Source organism: Miniopterus natalensis, chromosome 12 (assembly GCF_054644295.1).
Source record: "Miniopterus natalensis isolate mMinNat1 chromosome 12, mMinNat1.hap1, whole genome shotgun sequence".
Lineage (NCBI taxonomy): Eukaryota > Metazoa > Chordata > Mammalia > Chiroptera > Miniopteridae > Miniopterus > Miniopterus natalensis.
This window is the reverse complement of record NC_142092.1, coordinates 73244529-73265243: the sequence shown is the minus strand read 5'-3', so window position 1 is coordinate 73265243 and position 20715 is coordinate 73244529. Positions and strand designations below refer to the sequence as shown.

At 60.1% G+C, this 20715-nt stretch overlaps 2 protein-coding genes across 3 annotated transcripts in view; one reads left to right on the top strand and one right to left on the bottom strand.

Moving 5' to 3' along the window:
• SPTAN1 (spectrin alpha, non-erythrocytic 1) overlaps positions 1 to 11837 on the top strand; it is a 53734-nt gene extending 41897 nt beyond the window's left edge. Inside the window, exons 41-56 of the mRNA XM_087823053.1 lie at positions 127 to 247; positions 463 to 584; positions 1135 to 1267; positions 2904 to 3002; positions 4567 to 4726; positions 5300 to 5376; positions 5760 to 5969; positions 6332 to 6628; positions 7067 to 7179; positions 7520 to 7537; positions 9899 to 9953; positions 10285 to 10481; positions 10589 to 10642; positions 10742 to 10888; positions 10976 to 11123; positions 11408 to 11837. Coding sequence (XP_087679179.1) covers positions 127 to 247; positions 463 to 584; positions 1135 to 1267; positions 2904 to 3002; positions 4567 to 4726; positions 5300 to 5376; positions 5760 to 5969; positions 6332 to 6628; positions 7067 to 7179; positions 7520 to 7537; positions 9899 to 9953; positions 10285 to 10481; positions 10589 to 10642; positions 10742 to 10888; positions 10976 to 11123; positions 11408 to 11533 — 2077 coding nt within the window. The 3' untranslated portion in view covers positions 11534 to 11837. The remainder of the gene's footprint in view (positions 1 to 126; positions 248 to 462; positions 585 to 1134; positions 1268 to 2903; positions 3003 to 4566; positions 4727 to 5299; positions 5377 to 5759; positions 5970 to 6331; positions 6629 to 7066; positions 7180 to 7519; positions 7538 to 9898; positions 9954 to 10284; positions 10482 to 10588; positions 10643 to 10741; positions 10889 to 10975; positions 11124 to 11407) is intronic.
• Positions 11835 to 19927, bottom strand: DYNC2I2 (dynein 2 intermediate chain 2). 2 transcript variants are annotated; one of them, XM_087823052.1, is made up of 9 exons: positions 19727 to 19927; positions 17225 to 17473; positions 15031 to 15140; positions 14490 to 14647; positions 13888 to 13997; positions 13272 to 13439; positions 12845 to 13077; positions 12394 to 12551; positions 11835 to 12169 (listed from the first exon to the last, which is right to left on the bottom strand). In XM_087823052.1, the coding sequence occupies exons 1-9, from the start codon at positions 19910 to 19912 to the stop codon at positions 11931 to 11933; spliced, it is 1611 nt and encodes a 536-aa protein (XP_087679178.1). In that variant the 5' UTR covers positions 19913 to 19927; the 3' UTR covers positions 11835 to 11930. The 2 variants fall into 2 exon arrangements, with proteins under 2 accessions (XP_087679178.1, XP_016076726.1); XM_016221240.2 differs by lacking the exon at positions 19727 to 19927 and having other exon boundaries at positions 11983 to 12158; positions 17225 to 18073.
• Positions 19928 to 20715: the final 788 nt, after the last annotated feature.

The following is a 20715-nucleotide window of genomic DNA, read 5'->3' as shown; positions in this document are numbered from 1 at the left end:
GAGATTGGCAGATGTGGATGAAGGACACCGTGAGGGCTGCACCTTTCACGGCAGTTTTGCCCAAACATCTCCAGTTAGAAACACGGAGGTGCAGAGGCTGACTGCTTGCCTGTCTGTGTTGTACAGAGAGAAGAAGTTGCTGGTGAGCTCTGAGGACTACGGCCGAGACCTCACAGGTGTACAGAATCTACGGAAGAAGCACAAGCGGCTAGAGGCGGAGCTGGCTGCTCATGAGCCTGCCATCCAGGTGAGAGGCCTTGTGACTGAGGGCAGCGGAGTTAGAGGACCTGGTGACATACACAGACATCCTTGATCTCTCTTGTTCACCTCACTGAGGCCTCTCCAGGGTTTGTGGCCCCTCATCCCAAAGTGAGAAGGAGTTTTGAGTTTGATGCTGAGGCATTTTCCTGGAAGCATGCAGAAGCAGGAGGTGGTTATTAATGTGCTTGTTCTTGCCGTCAGGGTGTCCTGGACACTGGGAAGAAGCTGTCTGATGACAACACCATTGGGAAGGAGGAGATTCAGCAGCGTCTGGCGCAGTTCGTGGAGCATTGGAAAGAGCTCAAGCAGTTGGCTGCAGCCCGGTGAGTGCCTGCAGAGCCTGGGCCCACTTGGGTGCAGTGGGGAGGCCAGTGCAGAGCTTCTGGGCCTCTTGCCGCCTCACAGCCCCTTTGCTTTGATGTCGAGGCTGCACTTGGCTTGCTACAAAGCCAACTCTGACACCCCTGCCGAGCTGGTTCCGTTATGAGAATCTGGACCCAGCATATGGTACTGGAACTTCCCATTCGACCAACACTGCCTCAACTGAATCATTTATGTCCCTCATTTGACAATATTTGTGAGCATGTGTTACCATCAGGATCAAAGTTGGAAGAGGTCACGGCTTTTTTTTAATGTATCTTTATTGATTTCAGAGAGAGGAAGGGAGAGGGACAGAGAGAGCTAGAAACATCAATGATGAGTCATTGATCGGCTGCCGCCTGCATACCCCCGGCTGGGGATCAAGCCCGCAACCCGGGCATGTGCCCTGACCAGGAATCGAACCAAGATCTCATGGATCCTAGGTCGATGCTCAGCTGCTAAGCTACTCCCAGCCAGCATGACTGACTGACTTTCCCTCTTGGCTATAAACAGGGGCCAGCGGCTAGAAGAGTCCTTGGAATACCAGCAGTTCGTGGCCAATGTGGAAGAGGAAGAGGCCTGGATCAACGAGAAAATGACACTCGTGGCCAGTGAAGATTATGGAGACACGCTGGCTGCTATCCAGGTCAGAGAAGCCAAGGGTGCCACCTGCTTCCCTCCTTAGCAGCTGCTTCTGATCACCACTTCCTTGCGGGTTTGCTCAGTGGCTGTGCTCTTGCCAGGGAGCACAGAACCAGCAACTAAGGTCTCATTGGTCGGTTTCTGCCCTCGAGATTTTATACTAGAGACGTTCCTCTGTAGACAACATTGGCCTGACTTTGTGAGCCCCCACATGGAGCCCTATTGCCAGTTAAGCAGTATCGTTAGTAGTTACCACGGTTAGTAGTGCCATGTTGGTTTGCTGTGGCTGCCGTAACAGTCTCCAACAGGTGGCTTTAAAACCACACAGTCATTGTCACCATTCTAGAGGCTGGAAGTAAGATCAAGGTGTAGTCAGGACCTTGCTCCAAGACTTCTCAGGGAGGATCCTTCTGGCTCCTGGGAGCCCCAGGCGTCCTTGGCTTGTGGCAGCATCGCTCTAACCTCCGTCTGTCTTCAGTGGCATTCTCGCAGGTGTGTCTGTGTCCAGATTCCCTTTTCTTCAAGGCCATAGTTACCTGATCAGGCCCAGCCTGATGACTCCTCTTAACTTGTTCGTCTCTGTAGAGGCCTCGTGTCCCCGTTCACAGGCGCTGGGGGTGGGACTTTACCATCTTTTAGGGGCACACAATTCAGCACATAAGATACTTCCTGAACACGTTGGTTAATGTCGCTCTGTAACCACCCTAAACACAGCTGCTTCTCAGTCCCCATGATGCTGTGAATTAGAGAACACTCTCTGCTTTTTCATGGGCACACTCATGGCTGTGTTGAGACAGGGCAGCTGGGCTGGCATCCATGATGGCGTCACTCGTGTGGCCAGCGACTGGTCCCCCCACACGGCCTCACCTTCCCACAGATGCGTGCGACCAGCTGCCTCAGGCAGTTTGCTCAGGCAGGGCAGTGTCTGCAGGGTCCTTGGGCCCGGTCCCAGATGTGATGCACCTTTCTCACTGGTGGCCAAAGGAGTCATAAGGCACCCTGGTCATGGGGGTGACTAGACTCCCTTCGTGATAAGAGGGCAGCCCGTTTTGCTAGAATTTTCCTGAACATGAGCCACCAGCCGTGGGAGCAGAGCTCATGTTTCTGAGAATTGGGGCGGCCCCTGGGCCATGCCCTCACTGTGCAGCTCCTCAGTGTGCCTGGGGCAGCATTTATATGGAGGAGGGTTTCTCCTGTGGAGTTGGGGCCCTGGGAGCATCGTGTCCAGTGCCTCAGTTGTGAGGCAGAGAAGATGTGGAGGCCCCACAGGAGGTGCTCCAGCTACACCTCAGGATGGGTGTCGTCCTTATATTAGTGTTTATCCCAGGCTGGCTTCCTGTTTCTTCCTGGTCTCCTAGAGGGAAAGAGACCCTGTGCTGACTGACTGGCAGGAGCTTAACCCCTCGGAAAGGCCTTCCCTGGCGTCCCCTCCCATGGCCAGTCACCCACCGGCTACTCTCACTGCAGCCTCATCTCACTACCTTCATAGTGACTCAGTTAGTTCTATCCCTGTCTGCCATCTTGGTCCCCAGCTAGGCTGGTGCTTGTGAGGGCACACACCTTCCCAGGCTGTCACCTCTGTCCTGTAGCGGGCACACTGGCATATGCCAGGCACTCAGGCCGCCTTGCTGCCCCTGCAGGGCTTACTGAAGAAACATGAAGCTTTTGAGACGGACTTCACTGTTCACAAGGACCGTGTGAACGATGTTTGTACCAATGGACAAGACCTCGTTAAGAAGGTGAGCCTGGCCCCCAGTAGGCCCCGGTTTCTGATGCTGGGGTCCCACCCACAGACACCTCAGTTGTCCCACAGCGCTCATCCCCTGGGAGGGTCATCAAAGGTTTGCACGAGACCAGTAGCAGTTCCATCCCAGTGTCTCACAAAGGAAGATAGATTCTGTGGCTAGTTGGTCGTTTTCCCCTTTGAAGCCAGTCAGTAAAGTTACTCTACAGCACTGACTGCCCTGATCAAGCAGAGAAGTGTCCCGCTGGTCCTTCCAAGACACTGGCTCCCTCCCCCGTGCTGCTGGTTTATTTCTCAAGTAGAGCCCTTTACAGAGAGAGCAGCAAATGCAAGTAAGCAAATCTTAAACCCATCGAGCCACCACCAGAGAATTTGTTAAAATCACTGGGTTCATTTCGCTCAAATAGCCCTTTAGGGAGAAAGCAAACGATAAAGGGAGGAAGAGTTGGGGCTCTCCCTGTAGCAGGGGAGTCACTCCGTGCTGAAGTTCCCATGAAGCATGTCCCCTCCATCATGAGGGAATCCCCACCCGTCACTTAGGTACTGTGACAAACATTTAGCACAAGACGGGCAGCTTTTCACAGAGTGATTTCCTGTCACAAACACAATCAGTAGATAAGATGTCTCACCTCAGAATTTGCACCAGGAGTCAGGCCTCGAGACAGACTAGAGGTTGCGTCCGTAGCAGGTTACGATGTAGTAAAAGTCGGGTTCACTGAATGTGTGTTCTTTGTCCTCATGGGTGAGTAAATGGACATGAAGCTAATTCCAGACGGAGGGCGTACAGGTGTAGACGGGCCTGTGTGGACTCTCCCTGCTGCGCTGTTCTTCACACCTGCGGGCCTGCAACAGGGCTGGTCGTCTTCCTCAGCCTGCACTTCTCCTTAAACCCCATGCTGATGTGGGGAGTTTTTCCAAATAGGATTCTAGCCGAGACTGAGTCAGGGTTTGAGGCTTCCTACATTTCTGTCCCTAGTCTCAGAGCATATTTCCGAACTGTTGTGTTTATTGACCGTGTGTAATAGCCATTCTTTGGATGGATATCGTTTTCCCTAAGTGGTAACTGCTTAGGCTTTTTCCAGGTTTTGCTGTCAAACAGTGCTGACAGCTGCATCGTCATGACTGAGCATTTCAGTACACCCCCCTCTCCTCTAGAATCACTTCCGTTAGGTGGAGCTGCAGGGCTTTTTTTTTTTTTTTTTATAGTAATAGCTAGGTCACTATGTTTCAGGCACTGTTTCATTTCAGAGAGAGGAAGGGAGAGAGAGAAATATCAGTGATGATCGGCTGCCTCCTGCATGCCCCTGACAACCTGGGCCCTGACCAGAAATTAAACCGCGATCTCCTAGATCCTAGGTCAACGCTCAACCACTGAGCCACACAGGCCGGGCTATATTCATCTTTTAAGGTTTTTTTGCTCTCTTGCTCTTAGAAGACTTCCCTGCAGTGGGTGGTGCACGTGGCCCATCTTCCAGAAATTGAGACCTTCCAGGTAGGCAGGACAGAAGTGCCTGCAGCAGGTGAGGCTGACCAGGGTGTGCCTTCTCTTCCTGGCCTAGAACAATCACCACGAGGAGAACATCTCTTCCAAGATGAAGGGCCTGAATGGGAAAGTGTCGGACTTGGAGAAAGCTGCCGCGCAGAGGAAGGCAAAGCTGGACGAAAACTCAGCCTTCCTTCAGTTCAACTGGAAGGCGGACGTGGTGGAGTCCTGGATTGGTAAGCGCCGCCTCAGAAGGCCCGTTTCTCTCCCACCAGCCCTGCAAGGCTCCCGACCTGCTGCGCACCTGCTCCCTTCGTGGTGGGTTTTCTTCTGCAGAGAAGAAAGTGATCAAATGCGGGCACTTCAGGGAGCCCTAAAATGCCAGGTAGAACCAGTGTCCTGACCCCGGGAGCCAGGCCTCAGCGGGTACGGCATGGCCAGCACACGGGCTCACGCTCACACACGCACAGAAGTCGTGTCACACATGAACCAAGTGAGCACAGCAGCCAGCACCAGGCTGCGTCGGCACTGCCCCCACTACGTGGGTTCTGGGTGTGATGAGCCTGTTCTAATTCCAGGACCTTGGTGGTGGTTGTCACATAAGTAGCGACTGAACCACGTCTTTTCACAGATGGAGAAACGGGGTCTGGGGTCAGGGAGAAGGCAGCTAATATGGGTCAGAGCCTGACTGCTGTTGGTAACACTGAGACTTAGATATAAAAGAATGAAGCATGTCTTGGTTGTTTTTCCTTCTGAATTAATGTCACTGCACCAAGAAGGAGATGTAATTTCCCTTCTGGGTTTTCCAGGTGAAAAGGAGAACAGCTTGAAGACAGACGATTACGGCCGAGATCTGTCTTCTGTCCAGACCCTCCTCACCAAACAGGTCAGCTGTGGCCCCTGGGCTGACTGATTGGTTGTTACCCAGATAGTATTTCCTGGTGGGTAAAGAATGGTCAGTGTTTTGTTGACCTTTGACTTCTTTATGTCAGGCACTAGAGGCTCAGCAGTAAACCAAGTCCTGGTCCTCGGGGAGCTTTCACACTAGGCGTGTGTGCAGAGGCCTGGCAGGTGTTCACTGACCTCAGTGCTTGCGGGGCGAGGGGGACGGGCTGAGGCAGGGGAGAGGCTGCTGTAGTCATCCACGGTCTGAAGGACAGGTGAAGGGTGGGCGGTTGTGACCCACTGGCAGGATCAGGTGGGGACTCCAGGCTGACAAGTTCAAGCCTCACTGTGGTCACCACAGATGACTCGGGGCTCCTATTGCAGGAAACCTTTGACGCTGGCCTGCAGGCCTTCCAGCAGGAGGGCATCGCCAACATCACTGCTCTCAAAGACCAGCTGCTGGCCGCCAAGCATATCCAGTCGAAGGCCATTGAGGCGCGGCACGCCTCCCTCATGAAGAGATGGAGCCAGCTGCTGGCCAACTCAGCCACCCGGAAGAAGAAGCTGCTGGAGGCTCAGAGCCACTTCCGCAAGGTACGGCTAGTAGAGCAAAGCTCAGCTGGCCCAGTGTTGCGGTCAGCTTGCACCGGGGTCCTGCATGGGGTGTGGCATCAGCTTAAACCGAAGCAATGAGACGCTGGCTTTCACGAACCTGCCTGCCGTTCAGAAACGTCCAGGACAGGCTGAGCTTGTGTAGACCAAGGGGAAGGATAGCAGGGAAGACACGGAGGACTTTTCAGAAGTGGAAGTAGGAGGAAGGAGCCACGCCAGCCACATGCCATCTCCACCCTGGTGCCCAGGAAGCTACCCCCCCACCCCACCCCACCCCCGTCCTGCCCACACCTGCCCAGGACATCCAGCCTGGTGACTGTCCTAACCTGTGTCCCTGCTTTCAGGTGGAGGATCTCTTCCTGACCTTTGCCAAAAAGGCATCTGCCTTCAACAGCTGGTTTGAAAACGCCGAGGAAGACTTGACGGACCCCGTGCGCTGCAACTCTCTGGAGGAGATCCGCGCCCTGCGGGAGGCCCACGACGCCTTCCGCTCCTCCCTCAGCTCCGCCCAGGCGGACTTCAACCAGCTGGCCGAGCTGGACCGCCAGATCAAGAGCTTCCGAGTGGCCTCCAACCCCTACACCTGGTTCACCATGGAGGCCTTGGAGGAGACCTGGAGGAACCTGCAGAAGATCATCAAGGTGCCCTTCCTGCTGCTCCCTGCACTCCTGGTCAAGAAACCCTCTAGCCAGAGAGCAGGGAGACCAGGCGGAGGATGCGTGGTTTTGTCTGTCAGAAGTTGCGGGGTATCAGTCTAGCAGCCAACCCCTTCCCTGTCAGCAGTCACCCCCATAGCAGCCTTGCCAGGTTCCTTCCGCAGGGGTCACAAGTAGCTAGAGGATTATGGGTGCTTTGAGCTCGTGTCTCCAGGCTTCTTCCTGCTGTCCTTGGGTTGAGGTTGATGTCCATCCTCCCTGACCTCCAGAGTGGTAGTTTCTGGTTCAGCATCAGAAAACCGCTTCCTGCTTCCTCTCAAATGTTCGGGCCCGCTGGTCCATCCCTGAGGGCAGGGCCGGCTCCGTCCTGGGCTGTCTGCAGAGGGGCCGGCGACATGGCCTCTGCCTCCCTCTGGTCCTTAGGAGAGGGAGCTGGAGCTGCAGAAGGAGCAGCGCCGACAGGAGGAGAACGACAAGCTGAGGCAGGAGTTCGCGCAGCACGCCAACGCCTTCCACCAGTGGATCCAGGAGACCAGGTGCCGCCCGCTCCCCCAGGCCTCCAGCCCCTGGGCGCAGGCAGCTTTGCATGAGGGCAGGAGCCGTGCTGGGCGTTGAGGAAGGGGTCGGGGTGCAAGAGCGGGAGGGGCGGCATTAGCGCAGTGTTCCCGAAGGTGCTTTCCCAGTTGGGGGGACCGCGTATGGCCCCTGGTCAGCCCTGAGCAGCGACTGGGGACAGACGTTGGGTTGAGTACGGGGTGGGTACTGACGTTGGTTTGGTTTCTCTCTTCTCTCCCGTGTCTCCCTCCATTCCCACCTCCTGATTGTTGCCATCCGGACACCACTTTGTCCTGCGGCTGCTTGGATCCCTCTCCACAGGACATATCTCCTCGACGGGTTAATATTGTCTTCTTACTTCCCCGGGCTCGTGGTGTGGTGGCCTCGTGTGCTTGTCCCTCTGTCCTGTCTCCCTGTGGCCTGGCTTTCCGAGGATCCCAGGATGGGCCTTCCTGCCCTCCCTGCCCTTCCTGCCCTGGGCAGGCTGTACTTCCCCTCCCCCATCCCTGACATCTTACGGGGAGTGTGTGCCCTGCCCCACAGCCCACTGTCCCTGACAACCTACATCTGGGGAGGGGAGCCACTCCCACCTTCCTGGTTCAGTTCCAAGGGCCCTCGGGTAAGGAACATGACCAGGCCAGAGAGCAGAGCTAAGGCAGCGCCTCTGGGAACCCTGTGGTTCAGCACGGGATGGTCCTGGCTGCCTCTCTTCCTCATGTCCAGTGGCCGTGGGCATAAAGCAGGATGGCAGTGCTTAGGGGGCTCAGGCTGGTTCAGTAAGTCCCAGCTGTGTACTGACCCATCTCCCAGTAACCTGTTTTCTTGGGGTTGGGGAGACAGGTGTCATTTACCCCAATAGAAAGCGGAAGTGCCCCGTGTTCCTGAGGAATAGAGACGGCTTGGGAGGAGTCCGAGAGGAGCGGGGCTGTTCCGCCTGCTCCCAGTAGGAGCCTCTCCCCAGGCCCTGGTTTCTGGCTGGGTGGGTGTCACCCTTGTGTTCTCCCCCAGGCTCTGTCGAGGCCAGGGTTGGTGGGACACAGTGTCTTAGACCAGCACCCCTAAGGCATCGGGCAGTGGGAGGAATGGGCCCACATGGACCTTCCCCATGTGCTGAAGGCAGGATGGTCAGGATTTAGGGATGACTTTCTAGCTTGAGCTTGTGAGCAACCCTGGCGTCTGCTCCCCTCCGGCCCGTGGCTGTCTGCTGGTCTTGGTCTTGTTTTCGTACAGTGTCATGCTCCCCTTGCCGTGCGGCTCCTCCCCAGCCCTGTCCAGTCTTGCCCAGCCCGTGTGCGCTGCCCCGAGGCTGCCTGTCCCCCCCATTCCGGCCTCAGCTCTCCCTCCACCAGGTCCTGCCTGGGCCCAGGTTGCCCTGCCTGTGCACTGCAGCTTGGGCCTGTGGCGTGTGCCTGTCGCGTGCCCTCGCCTCCCCTTCCTTTGGGTGTTCACTTGGTTTCTTTCTTTCACTAGCATAGCGTACCGTCGGGTCATTCGTGTCTATCAGTATGAAGTTGGGGACGATCTGTCCGGAAGGTTTTTCTCCTCTTATTTCTCTTTTTCCCTCACTGTTTTACCGATGCACTCCGGCTTCCCCAGGCGGCTCCGCTTCTGACTAACCCACTGCCCTCGGCCGCTTGGGACGGGTCTGTCCTCCTGCCCCTGCACCAGCAACCAGCCTCCCACCCCAGGCCCGGGGCGTGTGCTTGCCTTGGGGACATGGCCTGGCTGTGACCCGAGGTGCTGGGGCAGGAGGCAGCCTAGTGCCTGGCCTTGCTAGACACTCTGACCTTGGGGTGATTTCTGAGCTAACCCTGGCTCGCTGGGTGTTAAAAGGGTAGGTTGGGGCAAATGTGGGTACAGGGGAGGCTGGGCTAAAATTCCACCAAGGACACGCGCACAGTGTGACTTGTTTTTGCACGTGATCCTCCCCAATTGTCATTCACCAGTAACCTTCTGTGACCTTGCACTGTGTTAACAGGAAGATGTAGGCTCCCCACAGCCCCTGCTCTTCAGAACTTGGCCCTGGATGGAGCCTCTGGCACTGTCTCTGATCATGGATCTGAACCTGGGGCTCAGCCCCCTCCCTCCTGTGGGAGAGTTACAATCATTTTAAAACCTGTGTCTGGTCATGACCTCTTAGCACCCAGTTTCCGTGTCTGAGGGGTCACCTGACTGCACCTCCCCCTAGAGTGTGGCTCCCTCAGGAACTTGCAGGAGACTGCAGGGAGTTCTGGGGGTGGCTGTCAGCTTGTGAGCCTCCCCTCCTCCCTAGGGTCTCCCCGCCTGTCAGTGGCAGGGCTGTCCGTGGCGTCTCTCTCCCTGTGACTGCAGAGGGGGTGCGCTGTCAGGCCTGCAGCCCTCTCTGCTCCCTCGAGAGCCTAGCTTGGGTCTGTCACCATGTCACAGGCTGGCTGGGCCTGAGGAGCCACATGAGAAAGGGTCTTGGCCTGGGAGCAGGCTGGGTGGGGCTCAGCCCTGGCCCAGCAGTTGGCCCGGGCGGGGGGCATGCCACGTGGAGCAGCAGCTTCCACCTCTGAGAGAGGAAGACTGTCTGCTGCTCCCGGGGCCACTTAGGGGAAGATGGCCAATAGACGGGTGGTTCCCTTAACGAGGAACTGGAGGCGGCGGGCACCGTTTCATCTAAAGGAAGTTGGTGTCGAGCTTGCTCGGGGCCCTGCCTCACTGTGCCTCCGTGTTCAGGTCCTGCATGGTGGAAGAGTCCGGGACCCTGGAATCCCAGCTTGAAGCCACCAAAGTAAGTGCCCCGAGGGAGGGCTCCTGGCCCACCTAAGACCAGTCACCCGTCCACCCCAGCAGGCCTGCCTGGTTCAGAGTCAGCCATAAGGTGGGCTGGTTGGGTGCCCTTTTTCCCTTGGCTTAAAGCAGCCTGGGTCCCCACTGTTTTGAAGAAAGTCTCTGTAGCACAGTTTCCAGGGTCTGCCCACGGCTCGTGATGCTCACAGTGAATCTTTCCCTTTGCCGAGGCTGCTGCTGGTCTCAGGCTGGGCAGGCCAGGCCATTAACCAGGCTCTTGGGCCTGGTGACCAAGGCCTGTCCCATACACCTTTGCTCCCCCACCCCTGCAGCGCAAGCACCAGGAGATCCGAGCCATGAGAAGTCAGCTGAAGAAGATTGAGGACCTGGGGGCAGCCATGGAGGAAGCCCTGATCTTGGACAACAAGTACACGGAGCACAGCACCGTGGGCCTGGCCCAGCAGTGGGACCAGCTAGACCAACTGGGCATGCGCATGCAGCACAACCTGGAGCAGCAGATCCAGGCCAGGTGCCCACACAATCTTGGCCACCTGACCACAGGTCACCCAGCGTCCAGCAGTCAGGTTACTGCTGGGTGGGGTGGGGGACTCCGGCCCTAATTGTTCTTTCTTCCAGGAATACAACGGGGGTGACCGAGGAGGCCCTCAAAGAGTTCAGCATGATGTTTAAGTGAGTAACCTGTGCCCTCTGGCGGGGGGGGGGGGGGGGGGGGGGGGGGCGGGCTCAGCAGGGCCTATGTGTTGAGCTGTTCCCTGCTCTGTGCTGCAGACACTTTGACAAGGACAAATCTGGCCGCCTGAACCACCAGGAGTTCAAGTCCTGCCTGCGCTCCCTGGGCTACGACCTACCCATGGTGGAGGAAGGGGAGCCCGACCCAGAGTTTGAGGCCATTCTGGACACGGTAGATCCAAACAGGTGAGCTTCAGAGGGTCATGGAGGCGCCTCTGCCCCCGGCACCTGCTGCCCCTCCTGCTCACTGCACTTGCCTTCCCCCGCCCCCAGGGACGGCCACGTCTCCCTGCAAGAATACATGGCTTTCATGATCAGCCGCGAGACCGAGAACGTCAAGTCCAGCGAGGAGATCGAGAGCGCCTTCCGGGCCCTGAGCTCTGAGGGAAAGCCTTACGTGACCAAGGAGGAGCTGTACCAGGTCTGGGGCTCTGTGCCCACCCCTACCCTGGGGAGGGGCAGATTTCTTCCAGAAAGTAAAGTAGGAGCTGCCCCTGGGTGAGGGCAGAGCCCAGTCTACAGTACAGACCCACCTGGGAGCCCCCCTGCTAGGGCAGGGGCTTCATCGCCATTTACAAGTGAATCTCAGGCCAGGCCGGTCCCGTATCCTCTCCCAGAACTGGCCTTGGGCTCCCGGCCTGGGCACTAGTGGGTCTGAAGCCCCACCCCCACCTCTGTGGCTCACGGGTGTGTCTTCCTCTCCAGAACCTGACTCGGGAACAAGCCGACTACTGCGTCTCCCACATGAAGCCCTACGTGGACGGCAAGGGCCGCGAACTCCCCACGGCCTTCGACTACGTCGAGTTCACCCGCTCGCTCTTCGTGAATTGAGCCCTGCCCTGGGTCAGCCCTGCCCCGCTGCATGTCAGTCTTCTCTGCTCTTAAGGAAAACGTCCCAGACAGTGTCGCTTCCCATGTAACCTTAGCCTGCTTAGCTTGGGACAGTGTCGTGGAAACGGCGCTTCAGTAGCTGCTTCTGGTCCAGGCATCGCCGCGCTGCAGTGGGACCAGGTCCTGCCTCGTAGCCAGCTGCCCATTCCGACGCCAGAAAACTCTCAGCAGCTGGCTAGTTTCCCTCTTGTCCTGCCCCCTTCTGTTTTCATGTAAAAGACAAATAAATGACGACTCCCCAAAACACTTGTCTGTCTTCATTCAGTTTCCATCAGAAATACACAGCTCAGCCCAGATGGAGCCTCTGATTTGGGGACACTCCAGGCCACAGCTGTCCTCAGGTGCCCACCTCTGCAGCCAGCTGCTCCAAGCCCTCAGTTTCCAAGGGCCCCTGCTCGGTGAACTCGGTGCTCAGCTGCCACACCTTCACTGTGCCCTTGGCATCGCCAGCAGCCAGCAGCTGAGTTTGCTGGCGATTAAATTCGAGACAGTAGACAGGGCTGTCGTCCTGGGTTTGCTTGACTGAAACGGCGGGTTTCTGGGAGCTTTTCTGGAGGTCGAACAGCTGCACGTCCCCTTCGTGGAGAGAAGGGGGTGAGGGGCCCAGGCCTCAGTGAACCCTGTGCTCCTGGGGGAGACTCCCGCAGCCACGACTCAAAACAGGAATGTTGCCCGGTCAGCGCCCCTTCCCACCCAAGGGAAGACGTCACCCCATGTGCAGTCTGTCCCCACCCCAGAGTCCAAGACAGGCCGGGCTCAGGTCATTTAAGTGGACCCAAGCCTGGTGTCCCATTTCCTACCTTCACCAGAAGCTGCCGCAAACACCAAGGGACGCACTGGGGACCAGCGCACAGCAAACAGGTACTTGTGGGACAGCTGCAGGGAGGTCAGGGGCTGGGCCTGCAGCATGGAGTACAGGTGGACGTGGCCATCGGTCCCTGCGCTCAGGAAGAGGTTCCTGGATGGGGTGCAGGGCAGAAGGCCAGCATGTGGATGAGCGCTGGTGTCTGGTAGAGCGGGGGCCTTCCTGTCAGGCTTCTAGGCTCCCAGGCCCCAGAAAAGCCTCCCTGGACCCCCAACCACCACCACCACCAGAGTTCTGGTTACCAGAGCCTGAGTGGGGATGACCTGGGCCCCGGCCAGGCGGCAGGTCCTCAGGCAGCTGTATGGGGGGCGCGGCGGAATCCCCCACCTTCCTGTGCCAGGGGCCCCGTGGCGGGCGGAGGACGACCCCAGACCTGGCCTCCCTACCTGTGGAAGGGGGAACAGCTCACGGAGTAGACCGGCCCGCCGTGGGGAGCAAAGGTGAACTGTGCCGGGGCCCGCAGGGGCACAGAGCTGGGCATGCGCGTGAGGGCAGCCTCCTCCGCTGCCAGGGAGCACTTGAGCGGGAAGCCGCCTTCCGTGCCCAGGACGAAGAGGCTGGGGTCAAAGCTGGAGAAGGCCACGGCCGTGGTCCCCACCTCGGTCTCCCCCCGATGCGGCTGTGGAGAAATGGACACAGGAGAGCTGAGGAAGCCGGCGAGTGTCCCACGGGAGGTGAACCGGCAAGTCCGCGCTGGGCTCAGCACCAGTGCCAGGGGCCCCGCACCTGCCCGCGAGACTCACCGCTCATGGGGGTCCCGCCGGCCAGAGCTGCGTCAGGCCGTTCTGGGGTCTCAGCCTCGGCCCCACGTACCTTCCTGAGCTTGGTGTTCCGCGGCAGCTGCTGCACCACCAGGGCGAAGCCCTCCGCGAGCTGCAGCCGGCCCGGCCCGGCCCCCTGCCAGAGCAGCACCTTCCCGTCAGTGGCCACACTCAGCAGCCGGAAGCGGTGGCTGAAGCGAGGCTCAGGCAGCCAAACCACCTGGGACAACAGTGTGGGCACAAGGTCGAGAAAGGGTTGCCCGCCCCTGGGCCTACCCCCCACCTCCCAGCAAGACCAAACGTCGCCCCTCCCCTTCTCTTCCAGAAAGAAAGGAATCCTGAGGCTGGGGCCTGGAGTCCCCTCACCCACAGGGCCAGGCATGGAGGGTTCCAAGGCCCCTCCTAGTCCCAGCAGAAACCAGGACGGCTGGAGGAGGCTGGGCATGGCCCTGGGGGTGGCTCCTGCTGGAGGAGGGGGTGACTCATGCCCTGGGAGCTCCAAGAATGCTGAAGGCAGCTGTCCAATGGCCAACTCCCTGCTGACCTCCCCCCGTGGCTGCCAAGCGGGCACCTCCTCCTGCTCTGCCTAAGGAGCAGGCCCGAGGCGGCGAGGCGAGGCTCAGAGGGATGGGGAAGGCCTCCCACCGGCCCACACCGGCCGCTCTGACCTGGTACACGGGGTCTGTGTGCGTGTCGTCGGTGAGGCCTGTACGCCAGAGCAACGGGTCCTCGGGGCGGCTCGTGTCCCACACCAGCACCTCCCCACTGTAGAGCCCGCCTGCAAACCAAGCGGGCCAGGCAGGCGCTGACCCACGCCCAGCAGCAAGCACCCACCCTCCCTCCGCCCACTGACCAGGACATGAAGCCACTTCCCTAAAAACCATCCTGAAGAGAAGTCTGACCTCCCAGGCAGGCCTCCCGATGCCAGGCTGACCCTGACCGGCACACTGCAAGCCCCCCCAGCACGACTCCTTCCCCAGAATAACTGGCTCCTGTCACCAATGACAGCTCCGAGGTGCCCACTCTTGTCCTGACCAGGCCGCGCCTCCCCATGGCCCACAGCCCTCCTGACTCAGCTAAGGACCTGCCTCCTCTTCCTCCGAGCTCCACAGCTCGGACAGGCCCGCTCAGCATCCTCACCTGAGCTCAGGGCCACCTGTGGTCTCGGCCTGCCAGCAGTTCTGCCCTGGCTGTGCCCGGGATAGAGAGCCCCACTCTGGCCACCCTCTGCAGGGTAGAAGGCGGACACAGGGCAGGCTGTGCAGCTCACCTGCAATCTGGGAGGGCTGCGTGGGGTGGAAGGCCAGGCACATGACAGCGCTGGGCACCTCTACCACTGTGGACGGCTGCCGGGGGCTCAGGCTGCGCCGGTCCAGGTTCCAGGCACACACGAAGGACTTCAGCGTGCTCCAGTCCCCATCATCCAGCCTGCCCGTGGACACACCCGAGCTGGCTCTGCCCTAGCCCAGGGCTTCATCCCAACCCACCCATCCCCACCTCTCCCCCTACCACCCAGACAGACTGCCTGTTCCCATCATACCCAAAGAAAGGGGCACAGGCTCCTCCATGGGCCCCGAGGGCATGACTTTCTCTGGAAAACGGTCCCCGGGAACCAAGGGGAAACAGCTCACAGAGAAGGCGAGCTCCTCCCTCCCTTGCCACCCCGGCCCAGGAGGCCTTGAGGAGAGAGTCCCAAGATGACCAAGCGCTGGGCCCACCCTTCACAGGACCACCTTGTGTCGCCAGGGAGACTGGCTCAGACGAGGGCCTGTGGGCCTCCCACTGCCCACACCGGCTCTTGGGCTACTCACCGGCCATAGGCACAGGCCACCACCGAGCCCGTGCTGTTCCAGGAAACGCTGGTCACGTGCAGACCCTGCCCTTGGGCTGGTGGGTAGCCCAGGGTGTGCAGGCAGGTGACCTGCAAGAGACAGACTGTCCCCAACCCTGAGCCCAAAAGCCACCCAGCAGGTGGCCTCGATACCACCTCACAAAACCACACACAGGCCTGGGCCTCCCAAAGCCTTGAAAGCCATCTAAGTCTACCACGCAGCCCTGGAGGAAAATGGGGAGTCTTCACCCCAACATCTCCCTGAAGAGAACGCCCCAGAAATGCAGGAGGGAGGACGAGCCTTGTGAACCCGGACAGATGCCGGCCCAGAGCAGAGCTGGGCCCTTTCTCGTATCTGTCCCACACACAATTTCAGAAACTCTGCCCCTGGAGCTGGACGGAGGTGGCCGCCCGATGGGAACGTGCTCAAGACCACAGGGCTGTGAACCTAAAAGTGGTTAAAACAGTAACATGCACGTGGGAGGCAACCAATCGCTGTGTCTCTCAGATATTTCTCCCTCTCAAGTCAATTTTAAAAAGTAATAGCTGTAAAAAGAGGGTAACGTAACACCCAGGGACCAAACGAGTTCAGAGAAATGTGGAAAAGCCCTAATGATAAAGAAAAAGCCTGACCTCTGGGAACGCGGCTGTAACACGGGCCAAGCACTGCTGAGGGGCAGGCAGAGGGCAGCTGAGGCGCTCGCGCCTGCTCCGAAAGACACGACTCCGCGCCTGGGCGGCCTCGGCCACTGTTTCTCGGAGCCCTTTCCAGGGCCTACCAGTGATTTGGTGGGAACAGGGCAATTGCACCCCGCCGGAAGCGGACAGAGGGGAGATGGAAGAGAGGCGGAGGGGGGCTGAAGACCTCTGAATACATAATTACTCGTCGCAGTTTCTTTCTTAATCTTCACCCGAGAATACTTTTTCCATTGCTTTTTCGAGAGTGGAAGGGGGGGAAGAGAGAGAGAGAGGTCGATATGAGAGAGACACATAGATTGGCTGCCTCCCACTTGCGCCCTGACCGGTGCCAGGGATCCAGCCTACAACCAAGGTTCGTGCCCTTGGCTAGAATCAAACCTGGGACCCTTCAGTCTGCACACCAACACGCTGACCACTGAGCCACACCGGCCAGGGCTCATCTCAGTTTCTAAAGGAAGGAAACACTTTATAAAAAGAACTGTGGCCCTGGCCAGTGTGGCTCATTGGCTGAGCGCCACCCCATGCACCAAAAGGTTGCCGGTTCAATTCCCAGCCAGGACACTTACCCCAGGTTGAGGGTTTGATCCCTGGTCAGATGTGTACAGGAGGCAAGTGATCGATGGTTCTCTCTCTTGCTCTCCCTTCCTCTCTCTCTGAAATCAATAAAAACTTTTTTTTTTTTAAGTGTGAACCAGCACACAGATGGCCCTGCAGACTGGGGCACTTAGCACTGTGTGAGCAGCCTGTCTAGAGACAACGAACTGGGGAGAGCGAGATCCAGCCCAGTGTGGAGCAAAAGCCACGAGCCGCTCATCTATTCAGAGTCCCCCTGGTCTGAAAGCCCAGGCTGTCTCGCCGGACACCTGAGTTCACAGGTGACGGCTCTGAGCTGTGCCTGGAGAGCAGAAAGACTCGGAGATGCTGAAGTCACTAGAGCACAGTAGTGAAACCAGACAGACCGGGGCTCAAATTCCAGCTCGGCCAGATACAACTGTGTGACCTTGGACAAGTCACTTAGCCTCTCTGAGCCTTTTCTCTAAGGAGATGGTAACAGCTCTCAAACAGTTGTCCCAAGGAGTAAATGAGAGAGCACAGAGAAAGCCCCACCGTGCAGTGCCTGAGAGACACGGCCCAGCGGTGTGGAAAAAAAGACGCCGCCAGACTGCCCAGGTTCAAGCTCTGCCCCCAATGCCTACGAGCTCAGCGCTACACTGGACAAGTCACTGCAGCTCCGAGTCTCCATTTCCCCACCTGTAAAGTGGACGTAACAGTGGTCCTACTCCAAGGACAGCAGAGAAGGCCCACTGACTTGCTCTTACAAAACAGCTCCCAGCACCTGGCAGAGAGCAAGAACTCCGTGAAGGCTGCTACTGTGACTGGTTTGTTATTTGGGTGAAACAAAAGGTAGGTTTAACATGGGGTAGAGGCTTGATCAGAGGCAGAGGAGGGGCACCCCAGGCCCGGCCACACCCTACCGTCTGCTGCTGCTCTGTCCAGTTCACCTCGAAGCCATCAAACGCGTGGCTCTGTCGGTTCTTGCTCAGCTCTCGGGTAACCATGGCCTCCACTCTCCGGAGAAAGTCCGCGAGCCCGGGGCTGTCATGCTGGGACACGGGCAGCACGCCCACTGGCACAGGTGCCTCGGTCTGTACCTGGGCATCTGCGTGCCTCCGGGTCTGGGCAGACGCTTCGGCCGTGGCAATGCTGGCCGTCTGGCAACTTTTCTGGAGAAGATCAAAACCCCAGTCACCAGCCTGGCCGGCATGGCTCAGAGGCGGCGCATCCATCTAGGATCCAGGAGATGGAGGTTCGACTCCCCGTCAGGGCACATGCCTGGGTTGCAGCTCCATCCCCTCGCCCTCCCTGGCTGCACAACTCCGCTGTTTCCTGGGGCTGACGGGCCTGTTATCCTGTCTGCTCCAAGGCTTCCCTTCCCCCGTTACTAGCTCATCTCTCTTAGGAGGAACCCAGTCAGTGGTGTGGGTGCAGATGACCCCTCAATCCTATGCTTCACTGAGCTGGGGTGGGGATACCTGAGGGTGACCAGCCGGTCAGAGCACTGGGTCCCTCCCTCGGCCACAGTGATTGGTTCAGAGGGGCCCCGTGGCCCAGCAGGGGCCTGCCCTAGGACTTCAGGTGACAGTATTTGGGGAGGGCTCAGGAGTTCCCTCTTTGAAGCACCTGACAGCTGGAAGTCATGGAACTTGAAACAAGGGACGTGCAAGGAAACCAGCTTTACCAGGTTAACTGACATAAACAAGTTAATTAAGTTCCTACAACCTCTCTTTGAGGACCTGGTGGGATCTTAGAGCCAACAGCCGCGGACTAGCCAGCGCCCGCTAACCTCTGGCCCCCAGCAGGCCCGGGCTCCTCCCTCCCTCCGCAGGCAGGCCCTCCAGGGGGGCACCTTCCAAGGTAGGCCCCCCGCCCTGGACGAAAGGAAGCTCCTGTGCCCATGATGAGTTCAATGGCCTGAGGCGGGTCACTCCCAGCTGTCCTCTGCACCCTGCCCGCCCTCTCCCACTCCCTGTCCCTTGTCTAGCTGGGCGCAGGGACAGACGTCAGGTCAGGGAAGGAGCTGCCAGCCTGCCTTTCGATGGTGACCAGCCTCTACCTAATGAGGAGCCCTGTACCCCTGAGACTACTGTCCCCTAGGAGGGGCTCTCCTCACGCAGTCGCTCATCAGACACCTGCACCCACAGGGCAGCGGCGAGGCCTGGACCCCAGGCTCCCCTGCTCCGCGAGGGGGGCAGGGCCGGCGAGCCCGAGGGGGGGGCGCTGGGACCACTGGGCAGCTGCCCCCGGAACGCGGAGCGCGCTCAGCACCCAGGTCCCCGCGCCCTCTGCTCGTCCATCTCCCAGGAAACCGAGTTCCTGCAGCACAAGGCCCGTCACGGCCCCAGCGCTCCCGCGACGTCTATGCGACACGTGCACGCGGGCACACGCACAACACGCGGGCACACGCGCCCTGATTACGCATCCGCCTGCCGGGCACTGTCGGGGCACCACGGGTACGGCGGGGGGGAAAGTGCAGGATGCCCGCGCCCGGGCCCGCAGGCTGCCCAGCGGTGAGGCCGTGCCCGGCGGGCGGGCGGGCGGGCCCGATGCCCGGCCCAGGGCACGCACCTGGGGGGCAGGTTCTCCCCGCCGCGGTCGGGACGCGCGTGGGAGGCCACAGAGCTGTGGGAGGGGAGGCAGCCAGGGGGCCAAGGCGGCCTCTCGGGGGGCGGGGGAGCGCCCCTCCTTCAGACCCGGGGCGACGGGAGGCGAGTCCCGGGGGCAGGGCCGCGAGCTGGTCTGTGGGGCGCCCTCGGAGTCCGGCCCGTTCCCCCGTCCCCCGGGTGCTTTTCCCGTTGACGTTTAGGGCGGGAGGAGACGTGCTCCGCCCCCCACCCCGCTCGGACGCTCCCCGGTGGATCCCGCGGGTGCCCGGCGGGGGGCGAACCCAGGGCCGCTCTAGCGCCCGGGACGCGGCTGCGAGCCGAGCCCAGCGCCCCCGCCCGGCCCCGCCCGGGGAACGCACCCCGGACCCCGAACCCCCGGGCGCGGCCCGTCCCGCCCCAGCCCCGCCGCCAGCAGGGGGCGCGCGGGGCCGGCCGGAGCCCCGCCCCCTCTGAAATCGGTACCGACTCGTTTAAAAATAAATAAAACTTTAAAAAGAAAAAAAAAGAAAATAAATAAATAACAAACAAATAAATAAATAATAAGTAAATAAATAAACTTTAAAAAGGCGCGTTCCAGTCGTTTTCTAAAACCCAAGGCGGCCAGAGGCGCGCCCACGCCGCCGCCCCCACAAACCCCCGCACGGAGGGCCTGCGGGGCTCCCACAACAAACAACAAACAACGCCCGCGGGGTGCTGCGCGAAGGCTGGGGACCTGGGGCGCGCCCCGAAGCCCGGTCCCCGCGAACGAGACACTGAACAGAAGCGCGGCGGCCCGCAGCCCCGAGCCTGGCCCCGCGCCCCCCGCGCCCTCACCGTCTCCCCGCGGATGCCCGGGACGCCCCTCCACTGCGAGGGCACGGACACGGCGCCCAGGGTCTCGTCCCGCAGCGGCCCCGGCCGCCCGGGCCCCTGGGCGCTCGCAGCCTCGCCTGTCGCCAGCGCCCCGGGCCCCGCGCTTCCCGCCAGACCTGGCGGCCAGGGCTGCGCGCGGGTTGCCATGGCCACGGCCCCGCCCTCTCGCGCCGGCGCACTCCCCCGCGACCTTCGCCCCCGCGCCTCCAGAGCGGAAGACCGGGGGCCGTGAGGCTACCGGCGCCATTTTTGAATTGGTCAAGGCGCCCTCTTCCAGACCCGGGAAAAGGAGGTAAATGATTCTCCCAAGCCGGAGCTACAGGCAAGACCAGCTTTAAGATACGCCCTCCCCAGAGGCGGCAGCTCGGGGCAGGCTCGGCTCCTCCCGCGGGGAGGCGGGGCGGAAGTGAGTCACCCGCGCCAGGCTCAAAGATGGCGCCGAGCGGCTGGGCGCCGAGGGGGGGGCCGCGGTCCGCGGGCTGGAGCCGCCTGAGACCTGCAGGCCCAGGACCCGCGGGGCAGCCCGGTCCCGCCAGCGGAGCCAGAGCCGGGTACGCGCTGCGCCTCCGACTCCCGTTGCTGCCCGTGGGGTGACCCCTGAAAACACCCGCGTGCGCGCCATGGGGTCGTCCGCGGACCAGCCTTGTGAGCTCGAAATAAAGACCCGGGCATTGCCCGGGTGCTGTGTCGGGCAGAGCACCTGGAGCTGTATGTGCGCGGGTTTATTCTAATTTTTAAAATATATTCTGTGGTCGATTTCGGACAGAGAAACAGCGGCGGCGTCGCAGGCCGCCGCTCCCGCGCGCCCCCTGCTGGCGGAGCTGCTGCCGGGCGCGGGCGCCGAGGGACGGAGCCGCGATCTCCCGGATCCGGGGCGCGGACCCCGAGCCCCCCGAGCCCCAGCCCTGGGGAAGGCGGCGCTGAAGGTCGGCCCCGGCCGGCCGCGGGGT